The sequence below is a fragment of the Lactuca virosa genome, chromosome 3 (genome assembly GCF_052849685.1).
Source record: "Lactuca virosa cultivar CGN04683 chromosome 3, Lactuca_virosa_CGN04683_v6, whole genome shotgun sequence".
Lineage (NCBI taxonomy): Eukaryota > Viridiplantae > Streptophyta > Magnoliopsida > Asterales > Asteraceae > Lactuca > Lactuca virosa.
Window position 1 is genome coordinate 191,490,314 of NC_136428.1, and position 12,711 is coordinate 191,503,024.

The window sequence follows — 12,711 nt, forward strand, 5'->3', positions numbered from 1 at the left end:
AGCGATATTTGTGGGCCCCTAGATGATTTAGTGATGACAACCCTAAGCGCTTGGCCAAGCCTGGACTGATTTGATTTTGTTCAATTAGTCGGTCGTCATAAATCAGAAATCGGGAAACAACACATGAACAGAGAGAATGATTATAATCCATGTCTCAGTTCATACGATATCTAGAATGGAGGAATATATGATCCCTTATCTTATGGACGCGTTACTAATAAGATCAGAGTTCAACAATGGTCTTTTTGAGAGCTACGATTGCCAATCAGAGTTTGAATTCGTACTTGCAATTATAGTTATTAGACTTATCCAAGTGGGAGATTGTTGGATTATGTGTCTAAGCCTATAACTATAATTGGTATATACTTGACCCGCTACAGCATGGTCCATTTGGGTTGTAACACTCTGGAACAATTTGATAGGATGGATATTTGAGAAATAGGTTATTTGTGATTTATTAATATATTATAAGTATAATATATTAATTGAGAAATCATATTATTTAATTAGTATTGATCAAGAATTAATTTGGAATTAATTTAGTGATCAAAAGAGACTAATTAAATTAACGGGGACTGATTATGTAAATCAGTGATATATATATATATATATATATATATATATATATATATATATATATATATATATATATATATATATATATATTGTTTGGGCTATTAATCCATGATGGGCTAAGTTTATGTAAGTATCCATGAAGAGTTAGCCCATATGAGATATGGATCATAACCTATGTATATGGATTAGGGTTTACCCATGACCCTTGGAATCCTACAATATATATATATATATATATATATATATATATATATATATATATATATATATATATATATGTTATCCCATGGCCTAAAATCGTTCACTAAGGGGTTCTTAGAAGCTCTAGCCGATTTTGAGTCTCCAACCTCTCTCTCAAAGTCCTCCTCTTGTTCTTGGTTTGTTATAATTCCATTTGAGACATCACACTTGAGGTGCTAGGCTCTTGAAAGACGAATTCCTACAAGCTACAACAAAGAGGTAATCTTCTAACTTACTTTTATGATTCATATGTCAAATTGTATGCTAGTTGTAGGTTTCAAGCTTTGGAAATTTTATTGCATGTATAACTAGAGAAAACTTAGATCCAAAGTTATTAGGGTTGTATGTGCACCATATGAGTGTTATAGTACCTAAAACCCAACGGTTACAGTAATGCAATGTGCATGCTCGTTAACACTTTTAACTATAGTTGTTAGTATTTCGGTCTTTATATATAAAATCATACAATTCTAAGATCCTGCAGACAAAAATGGATCTCGATCATACTTGGATCTATCCGAAACAAGATCAGATCCAAAGATCGCAACTTTGATCTTAAAATCTTGACTGGATCCCATCAGATCTTAGTAGTATTTCTAGATTTTTCCATTAACATAAAAAAAAGAGCATATTATTACTTTCTTATTTTTTTTCTTATTTCTGAAATCAAAGAAATAAATAATAAAAAATTTTATTTTTATCTATTTTAGATTGAAATTCAATTGTAAATCAAACTTCATAAAACATTGGGAAAATGATATATAAACCTCTAAATTAATACAAAGAGAAAACATGCTAATTGAACCAAACAAAAGACAACTCTCTGGTGTACTGCACTCTCTGTTATGAGATATGGATCATAACCTATGTATATGGATTAGGGTTTACCCATGACCCTTGGAATCCTACAATATATATATATATATATATATATATATATATATATATATATATATATATATATATATATATATATATATATATATATATGTTATCCCATGGCCTAAAATCGTTCACTAAGGGGTTCTTAGAAGCTCTAGCCGATTTTGAGTCTCCAACCTCTCTCTCAAAGTCCTCCTCTTGTTCTTGGTTTGTTATAATTCCATTTGAGACATCACACTTGAGGTGCTAGGCTCTTGAAAGACGAATTCCTACAAGCTACAACAAAGAGGTAATCTTCTAACTTACTTTTATGATTCATATGTCAAATTGTATGCTAGTTGTAGGTTTCAAGCTTTGGAAATTTTATTGCATGTATAACTAGAGAAAACTTAGATCCAAAGTTATTAGGGTTGTATGTGCACCATATGAGTGTTATAGTACCTAAAACCCAACGGTTACAGTAATGCAATGTGCATGCTCGTTAACACTTTTAACTATAGTTGTTAGTATTTCGGTCTTTATATATAAAATCATACAATTCTAAGATCTTGCAGACAAAAATGGATCTCGATCATACTTGGATCTATCCGAAACAAAATCAGATCCAAAGATCGCAACTTTGATCTTAAAATCTTGACTGGATCCCATCAGATCTTAGTAGTATTTCTAGATTTTTCCATTAACATAAAAAAAAGAGCATATTATTACTTTCTTATTTTTTTTCTTATTTCTGAAATCAAAGAAATAAATAATAAAAAATTTTATTTTTATCTATTTTAGATTGAAATTCAATTGTAAATCAAACTTCATAAAACATTGGGAAAATGATATATAAACCTCTAAATTAATACAAAGAGAAAACATGCTAATTGAACCAAACAAAAGACAACTCTCTGTTGTACTGCGCTCTCCAAATGTGCATGTCCCCCCCCCCCTTCTTCCTTACCATGGCAAGTCTTTGTGAAATAACTCCGATGAGATTTTTGTCCTTTATTATATAGTGGAGTCTTAGATATCATCCATACAACTTAAAATCGAGCATCGCATGTCATAAGAGGCATACAAATTCTCATTGAGTATCATCACTTCATTCATTCACCTTGAGTTATGCATAACATCATGACTTTCATGTTATGTTTTTGTTGTATATGATCACAATAATCTTTTATCTATTTCCTGCTTTTGATGTTTTCTTTATAGTTTTTGCGTTTTGTAGCACCAAGAATTATGTTTAGTGCTTAAAAAATTAAACTTAATTCCATCATCGATTTCTTAATCAACACATTTTGAATGAATAATGCACAAACAAAAGTTTGTGCTTAAATGTTAAGACTAATTCATTTTGAAAAGATCTTCAAAACCTGATACAATCTTACCAAACACAAAAACGATCTTAAATAAGATCACCATCATAACAACTTTGTTTCAAACAAAACTAAAATTTGCTTTCTATTTTATATTAGCAATTTTGTGTTACTATTTAAACCCAACACATTTTCGATAACATTTGTTAATGAAAATTATATTTGCTCATTTTTTACAATTCAAATAATTATGACTATTATTCTTGGTGAATTAACATATCACTAAAAGGAAATTGTATTTAGGGGTTAAAAGGTAATTTCAAAGAAGCTCTTAAGCAAATGAATGAACAAAAATCAGTTGTCAAATATAACCGACTATAAATCCGAAGACTGAAGGCCATGAGACTCGTTCTTCACTGCAACAAAATCGCTCCTCTGTCCTGTTATTGATTCTTAATTTCTTTTCACATCTGTTATCGATCTAAGATCCTGAAATGTTTGATCAAAACTAATGAAATTCCTCGCACAATTATACCAAATCGGTTGCCAAATTGAACAAAGATAACGTAAAAAAGTAGAGATGAGGAAAGAAGTGATAGTCGGAGCGTCCGTGGCGACGGTGGCGACAGTAGTGGTGGCCGGAGTGCTGTTGGCTCGTTGGAAGAAACGAGATGAGAGACGGTGGAGACAGACGCAACGGATACTACGTAGATTCGCTAGAGACTGCGCCACTCCGGTGCCGAAGCTATGGCATGTTGCGTTCGATTTGGTTTCCGATATGCAAACGAGCCTCTCCGATCAATCTCAGACGGATTTCGTCATGCTTCCATCTTACACCTCCTCGCTTCCCAACGGGTAATCTCTTCTAACCCTACGATTCAGATACTTAATAATCGACATCGTAATTTCTGAGAACGCGATCGTATCTGTTTCAATCACATGAATCAAACAAACTATTAGATTGAGTTGTGCATTGTATATTGAAATCTCTTCACATATTATATAGTTTCTGTATCATTTTGTGTTTCATTGTTCTTCGTTTTTGGTGTAGTAATGAGGAAGGTTTGTATTACGGGGTGAATTTACGTGAAGATAATTTCTTATTGTTGAGTGCGCGGCTTAGAGGAAAACACGAACCGATCACTGATTTGCAAAGAGAAGAAGTCGATATCCCCACTGAAGTCATTTCCGGTAGTTTAAAGGTACATTATCATCGGATTTCAACCATTTATTATGCTATAGATGAAATTGATTCCACAAATTTTGAATTATGGATCTGAATACTGTGTGTAACAGGAACTGTTCGATTTCATAGCATTGAAGCTAGCTGTGTTCATTTCAACAAAAACAAAAACAGATCCAATTGCTCCAAAAGGAAAACTAGGGTTCACTGTGTCATTTCCATTACTTGAAGGACCTGCGGCAGCTGCAACTAGCAAAAACGTTATACGATGGAAATCCTTCTCTGTTAACGACGCAGTTGAGTCCAAATTTTACTCAAATCAACACCAATCTTATCAAATCTTCTTTCTTCCATTACGAATTTAACATTTACATTATACCAGGTCGGAAAAGAATTAGCACATGAAGTCAATGAAGCGTTGGGAAAACATGGAATCGATTTACGAGTTTCTGCATTGGTAATCTACTAATCTACTAATCTTCATTGTTCATGTTATATAATCTCATCTGTTTCCATTAATGGATAATCACAGGTAGATGCTACGTTAGGGGATCTCGCCGGAGGTCGGTATTACAACCGGGAAAGTGTCGCCGCCGTTACTCTTGGGCTAGCTACTAACGCCGTTTACGTCGAATCAGCTCAACTCAGCCCTAACGCCGGCGAATCAAAATTGGGCGAAATGGTTTCTTTTCATTTTTTTCTTCATTTCTGAATTCTTTCACATAATCTACAACAAAATTATAATCACTAAATCGATTTCAGGTAATCGATATGCAATGGGGCAATTTCAATACTCCACATCTTCCGATAACAGAATTTGACACAGCTTTAGATTCTGAGAGCTCAAATCCTGGATGTCGGGTACGAAACTTTTCTTCTTCTTCTTCTTCTTCTTTACGTTGATTTTCCGATATCGTAATAATGTTAATTTGATTGTTTGTTTAATTTATGATTTCAGATGTTTGAGAAACTGATCGGAGGGATTTATCTAGGAGAAGTGGTGAGGAGAGTTTTGCTTAAAATGGCGAGAGAAACTGCAATTTTTGGTGAAAGTGTTCCGGCTAAACTCAAAACGCCGTATACTTTGCGGTCGCCGGACATGGCTGCCATGCATCAAGATACATCGGAAAATCGGGACGCCGTTCACGAGAAGCTCTTGGAAGTTTTTGGGGTAAATACTAAATACCAAATTCAAATCATGTCTTGTTTTATAGTACTAATTTATAGAGTTTTTTTAATAACCAAGTTGATTCAAATATATCATGATATCCATTATAACATTATCAATTATTTTCTTGAAATAATTATTTATTAATTTATAAAAACAAATCTACGATAAACTCTAAATATAAGTTTATAGTTCAACCTTAATATTTATTTTTTTAAAAGAAAAGTCCGGATTATATAATTTTATACGATATTTAGTTATTTTATGTTGAAAAAAATAATGTTTGTTACGTTAGTTTAGACAAAATATAAAATAATTGAGGTTTTTCTGTTAAAAAAATAAAAGTTGAGATTAAACCGTAGAATAACTTAAAATATTAAGACTTTATTGGAGATTTTCTATTTATAAAATTGTTTTTTTCTAATATAATATTTTTTCTTTTTTTCTTTTTTTATATATTCTTCCATAGAAAGGGTTTCATTTTGTTGGTAAATAATGTTTTTTTTTTTTGAAAATTGGATAATATAATAACTTCAAAATTTTATAACAAATTTATTTACTTTTAAATAACATGTTTAATTTTTCAAACAAAACAACGTGGATTTGAGTTATTCAAAGAAATTTTTTTACACATATTTACGTAGATAAGTTTTATTAAATTTTAAAGAAATAGTATTTTATTTATTATAGGAGTGCGAAAATGAAATAAATATTGTTAACCAATTTTATTATACTTAGTACCTATATTTTTAAAAAATGATTTTAGTCGATTACGTAAAAACATATTTAATGAAAGTAAAAAACTCAAAAGAAAACCTTTTTTTTTTTTAGAAATTTTTTTTTTCTCAAAATACGATCGCGAGTTGATGTATTCATATTTATTTGTTGTGAAATTATTTTTGTGATACATATCAGAAAATTCTTTCCATTTCCTATTATTATTATTATTTATAAATTTGGGCTTACTTAATTTGCTAATAAATTGTAGATTGGTTATACAAGTCCGGCCGTAAGAGAAGTGGTGGCAGAAATCTGTGACGTGGTGGCAGAAAGAGGAGCGCGTCTAGCCGGCGCGTGTATTGTCGGAATAATGAAAAAGCGCGGAAGAATCAATGATAAAAAGAGTCTTGTAATAATTGAAGGTGGACTTTACGAACATTACAGAGTTTTCAGAAATTATTTACACAGCAGTGTATGGGAGATGCTCGGAAGTGAGTTATCAGATAACGTGTTGATTGAACACTCTCACGGTGGGTCTGGTGTCGGAGCTATCTTTGTTGCAGCTGCACACTCGCAGTGTGAAGAGGATGACGCTATTAGTCTGTCGTTTGTTGCTGCGGCGGCAGCAACAACGGTGGATGATGACGACGATATGGACGATCGAAAGTTTATGGCGGCGGCAGGGACTTTGAATGATGATGATGAACCGTCAGAGTGGAAGGATGATGATCACACGGAGACAGCGTCGTGGAGAGGTGATCATGTTGATTCTACAGCAGAGACAACTGATCAGTCGGATGAGGATGATGAGTAAAGAGAAAGTCTGACGTGGATTTTTTTTATTAAAAAATTACGATGATTTTTGGGAGATAATGTGGGATTATTTTGCATGATTTTTTGTTTTGTATGGATTTTGTGCGTAAAGGTGATAGAAAAAATAACATTCGATTTCAAAAAAAAAAAAAAAGCTACCAACAAGTATTATCTTCATTTAACTGTTTGTAGGGTACTTCTTTTGTGTTGCTTTTTTTTTTAATTACTCAATAGTTAGGCTGTGTTTGGCGCACCACAGCTAGCTGATAAGCTAAGTAGCTTATAAACTAGCTTTTTGAAAAGCCACTTAGACTAGCTTTTTAGGAGCTTTTTAAAAAATTTCTAAATACATCTCTTAATTAATTATAGAAACACATACTCTTACATGTCCTTTTATGTAAATTTATATATTTCAGCTACCTTTTCAGCTAGTTTTACCAAACGTTATTTTTTATTAGCTAGATTTTCAGCTATCAACTAGCTTTTTATTTAACAGTTAGCTTTTCAGCTAATACGCTAAACATAGCCTTAATAGGCTTCCAATACCTGACCGGTGGGCCCACCTTCAACCTCCATCTCAAATGCTTCTTATTTTCATCTTTCATACATGACACATCTTCAAGTAAAAGAGGATGGTTGAGTATCCACTCAAGAGCAACAGTCAATTCTTACATAACCCATTTAACAACTCATTACAAGTTTTCAGAAATCCCTTCGAAATAATGCAAATCTCAAATAATTTCCTGGAAAATATATGAAACTGTAAGGTCATGATAAACTTTCATATTTTTACACAATTTAACACCTTTAATAATCTAAATGCATATGTACCGATTTGTCCACACTGGAATCTGAGAGTATGTTGCTATATTTTGGGATTTCAGTTCTTTCCATATATGTTAGTAACTAAAAGTATTTTTATGTTTACAGTTCTATTCCAATATTTCATGGTATTTAATTTAATTTAATTTTTTATTTTTGAAACAGTTATTTTAAGTGATAATAAGGTTTTCTTGGCTATTTGAAATACATATAGTATATATTTCAAAAAACATGGAATCCCCTATCCTAATAAATAAGTAGAATATGGTCACGTGTCAATCTCCCAGCCCCCCTAAATCGTGTTTTCCCGCTTCTTTTCTTCATCTACAATTACGATTCTCCCCCAATATTCAGCACATATCAAATCAAATCCAATACATTCAAAAAATGGAAATATAGATGAAAGATTTGCAAATAATAATTGAAAATAATATGCAGAAATAATAATTTCAAATTTCAAATTCGTTCATATCCAATCCAAAAAAATATGGAAGATTGTTTATTATAATGGAAGCTAATTAATATCCAGTCAATAAATCCCAAAAAATCAGCACCAAATAAATGCATACCGAAATATATACCACTTTCCATTCTTTACGCTTCTATTTTCTTCACCATTCTGCTTCGGATAAAGCTTAACAAACGGTAGGCTTCACCATTCGGCTTCAGAGAAAGCTTAACAAACGGTATGCTTCTTCAGTTGATAACATAGTTGGTAACACAAGTTATTCAATCCTTGATTTTCTGATCGTTTGCTGCATATTCATCCTCCAGGACAAGAACAACTACACAAGGTTAGCAATCTGAATTCATTCATTTGTAAAAATTCGATAGCTGAATATATTTTTCATAGTTTTGATGTTTATGTACTTAAATCTTCCTATTTAACAACTATACAGTTTTACTGTTTACGTTATTTACATTTGACAATGAATTAGTATACCACAATTACTAATTATGTTGAAACTATTCCATAAAACTGTTATGTTTGAAGAAATTTGCAAACAGTTTTTTTTTTGTTAGGATTCTGCTCATACATCTGAATAACATGTTCATACATCTGTAACTGAAAAGCAAACAAAAGAGTGTTGAATCATATAAGTTATCAAGAATCAAGTACAAAAAATTGTAAACTTAGATTACTTTGTAATACAAACCATGATTAAGATATCTGCTTTCATTTGAAGTAACTGCACTGAAAAATTGCTAATATGCAGAGCTTCATCAATAACTCTCAATGCAGATTCTAATTCATGAGATGTTCTTCGTGAAAGTTGTGTATATTGCTTAATGCATTCTGTTACTTTCTGGAAACATTCAAACCAAAAATCATATAATAATGATAATAATAAAGAGTGAATAAATGGAAAAGAGAGAATGTGAAACACCTATGCCTTTGCTGGACCTTCAGAGGCATCTACTAACAATATTCTGTCTACACAGACATTGTTTTCTGATTGCAAACACTTCATATACTGAAGAGTTGCTGTAATATCCAGATTCCCAGGTATCTTATTTTAAGTATATATCTTGAGTTTTAGGGAGGGACTCGGCGAGTAGGCGCTCAGACTCGCCGAGTAGGATCGTGCATTCCTTGTTTGATTTAATGAAGGACTCGACGAGTCGATGCGTGGACTCGGCGAGTCCGCGCTGTTAAGTGAAACCCTAAATCCTCGGGTCTGTGCCCTATTTAAAGGCCTTTATGGCCTCCATTTGCGGCCACTTCATTCCAGAGAAACCCTAGAAAGAGCAGTAGGAGAGTTGAGAGCAAGAAGAGGTTAATACATCACTTTTGGTGTAGTTTTGCTAGAAGGAAGAAGGAAACACCCATCTAGAGCGTGAAGGGGGCTTGGATCTGGGCTAATCATCTTGAGAGTTCATCTCTGGAGGTATAATCCTTTCTATTTCATGTTGATATGATAGATTTCATGATTTTAGGGTTTTTACCTCCATTTTATGTAAGATCTAGTGAGTATGAGGTCCCCTTTGTGTTAATAGCATCATATCTGGACCATGAGAGGTCCATAGAGTCACTATCCCTCAGCTTTATGCAAGCAAATGAGAGATTGGGGACTAGGTTGCCATTTTTAGAGTTATTTCTCCATTTATGACTTGATGTGGGTTGCATGCACGTAAAGGTTGCACCTTTACGTGACATTTGAACACTTGAAGGGTAGATCTGATAGTTAGGGAAGCAGATCTGACCTTAGAAGGTCATTTGAGTAAGAACATGGAAGCAACTCGCCGAGTCCATAAGTGGACTCGACGAGTCGAGTCGGGGTTGCCCCGCGATTCGTGACAGGTGTAACCCGTCCAGTGGAAGGATGACTCGACGAGCCAAGAGAGGCTGAAAGGATTCAGAGGACCCGCATGGACTCGCCGAGTCACCCTTATGCACTCGACGAGTCGGATCAAAGTTTGACCGTTGACTTTCGTTGACCTTAGGGTTCTGGTCAAGACTGATTCAAGAGAGTTCAGGGGAGGGTAGAATGGTCTTCTACCCAATCTTTAGGGATGAGACTTTGAGAAAATATTGATCGGGGATGTTATTTGAATAATAGGAGGAGGCTAAGTCGGGACGTTGAGCACGAGAGTTTATCCGACTTCATTGAGGTGAGTCTTCTCACTATACTGTACCTGGAAGGGTACCTATGTGTGACCGGAAGGTCTTGTATCCTATGATGTATGTGCTATATGCGGTTATGTGATATGTATGTGCTATGTATGTTATGTATGGAAAGGACCGGAAGGTCAGGTTGATATGGACCGGAAGGTCACGAGGTTACGGACCGGAAGGTCGATACGGGTAGGACCGGAAGGTCTACCAGGATTCGGGACGGAAGTCCCCTGAGACACATGGATTGGAAGATCTTACAGAGTTATGGCCTGGAAAGGCGTATGTGTGGTATGTGGTATTTTGGGGAACTCACTAAGCATTTATGCTTACAGTTGTTGTGTTATGTGTTTCAGGTACTAGCGAGGATCGCGGGAAGACGCCGGCATGATCCGTACACACTTATGGAGTTTATGTTATTGAGATTCTGGGACATGTTTTTGTTATGACACAGTGGATACATTATGTTTTTATGTTATCGTGTGATTGAAAGTATGATTTAAAAATGAAAAATTGTTTTGAAAATTTACGTTGTTACAGTTGCATTTTCAACTTCTCCAATAGCAAGATAACAACTGAACATATAAAAAGATTACAACTATTAGACTATTAAGAAACTTTAAATGCTGAATATAAATCACTAAGATTCAACGGAAGTGACACTTACTTTCCAGCACAAACTTTAACTTTGAGAAAATTAGAATCGACTGTTGCAGCCATTTAAATAGTCCTGTGTTGCAAATCTCTAAATAACTAACACGTGATCTCAATGGTCTTGCCAAAGAATTATCGACCTTCAGACCCACTTTTGTGGACAGCAAAGAATCGGATTCATGTGATAGGTTAATCCAATGGGCACCTTCTGTAATAGTTAGGAGACAAAGTAACCAAAATTACTAATCGAAACAACAAATTAAAGCAGGCATTAATCGAAATAAATTGTAGAACAAGTTCACAAATGTAGCCATTGTAATGATCCATAGCCAGGGTGCGTGTATAGAAATTTACAGATTAACGTCTTCTTAAATGTGTTTCCCACCTAAAATTATTATTGTACTTGATAATTAAGTTTGTTAAATTCATTGTTACTTTTCTAGGTTGTTGAAAGATTAGATGATATCAATCCTCATTACAATTTACCTGATAATAAACTAACAAAAAGAGATTGTTTCCAAAAGGTAAGTCAAGCAAATAACGTCCCACTGCTGACACGACAATCATGAACGCCAAAAAATTTGGAAGGTAAATCAATTTCTCACCTAAAATGTAGCATTTTTTGAATTTTAAAATGTGAACTTTTATTCACCGAAAATTTTGACACTGACCCGATAATATCTTTTGCTCTCAAGGATTCGCAATTTCTTGCTTTGGACGTCTTCCGGCTATCATTTTCAATGCAATAATTCCTGCAAATTCAACAGGAAAGTATCTATATGTAAATACTTATATATTTTGAAAAAAGTATATGAAGAAGGACGAACAAAACTTGGCCTTCCAACTTGAATCTTGTCGTTGTCATATCGTATGTCGTTTGGTTTAGTACATATCTTCTTTCAACTCCTACTTCCTGCATTTCATCACTCCGTTCATGCAGATATCACTTTCAATTTCAAAGGTTGTTCCTTATGATGCGTAATCGACAGTAGTTGTGTGCAAAAGCGGTTCGAATATAATTGAAATGAAATCGGTAGATGTCTCTGATATTGGATCGACGAGGAGCACATAAAGGTTCTTGTGAAATCTGTAGAGAGAAGAAGAACAATCCTTTGTACCGGAAGAGTAGAACCCTTTTGCATTAGGGCAAAAAATGGTGTGATTAATCGGGTGGGTGAGTTGAGGGATAAGTGGGTAGGTTGGATTATTTGGATAGTTAAAGTTATTATTACTTTTTTGTTATAATTTGTTAATTTCATAATAAAGACTTTAATGTAAATTCAGTTCTTTTATATTCATGAACAAATATACAACTTCAATAACTTGTGTATTTAAAAAATTAGTATGACATGTATAAATTATCATTAATACATGAAGTATACAAAGAAATGTCAAAATTTTAAAAATAAAGTTATGCAAATCTAAAATTAGTGCTTATCATTTTATACTCTAAATATTATCAACGTACAGATTTATTATTAATTTTTTAATTAAATTTTTTTTATTAGTAAAAAAATTATATTCTTAATTTTATTAGTAATTTGTTAAATTTTTTTCTTATTACAATAACTTAATTTTGTAATTTGTCATATACCATATTTCATTTAATTCATTGCTTGTGTTTGTTTTATTTTATGATACATCCGTTATAAACTCATATAACAATCCTATAACACTCTTAATTAACTTATTTTCTGATAATGATGATAGAACTACAAATAAAACTTCTAATGTT

General features: G+C 33.2%; 1 protein-coding gene and 1 long non-coding RNA gene across 3 annotated transcripts; one reads left to right on the top strand and one right to left on the bottom strand.

The window, feature by feature from the left end:
- Window positions 1-3,475: 3,475 nt before the first annotated feature.
- On the top strand, window positions 3,476-6,997 carry HKL3 (hexokinase-like 3). Its single transcript, XM_079081827.1, has 8 exons — window positions 3,476-3,857; window positions 4,054-4,204; window positions 4,299-4,481; window positions 4,568-4,642; window positions 4,718-4,867; window positions 4,948-5,046; window positions 5,144-5,356; window positions 6,342-6,997. The coding sequence occupies exons 1-8, from the start codon at window positions 3,583-3,585 to the stop codon at window positions 6,885-6,887; spliced, it is 1,692 nt and encodes a 563-aa protein (XP_078937953.1). The 5' UTR covers window positions 3,476-3,582; the 3' UTR covers window positions 6,888-6,997.
- A 1,207-nt stretch (window positions 6,998-8,204) lies between these two features.
- On the bottom strand, window positions 8,205-12,147 carry LOC145162780 (uncharacterized). 2 transcript variants are annotated; one of them, XR_013739326.1, is made up of 3 exons: window positions 11,648-12,147; window positions 10,990-11,184; window positions 8,205-8,476 (listed from the first exon to the last, which is right to left on the bottom strand). It is a non-coding gene; the product is annotated as an uncharacterized LOC145162780 (long non-coding RNA). The 2 variants fall into 2 exon arrangements; XR_013739325.1 differs by having other exon boundaries at window positions 8,205-8,493.
- Window positions 12,148-12,711: the final 564 nt, after the last annotated feature.

Excerpts from the sequence above, each read along its gene's own strand:
- HKL3 (XM_079081827.1), top strand. The coding sequence starts at position 3,583 with ATGAGGAAAGAAGTGATAGTCGGAGCGTCCGTGGCGACGGTGGCGACA. Across the intron at positions 4,482-4,567 it reads CCTTCTCTGTTAACGACGCA|GTCGGAAAAGAATTAGCACA; the intron begins GTTGAGTCCAAA and ends ACATTATACCAG. Across the intron at positions 5,047-5,143 it reads GCTCAAATCCTGGATGTCGG|ATGTTTGAGAAACTGATCGG; the intron begins GTACGAAACTTT and ends TTATGATTTCAG.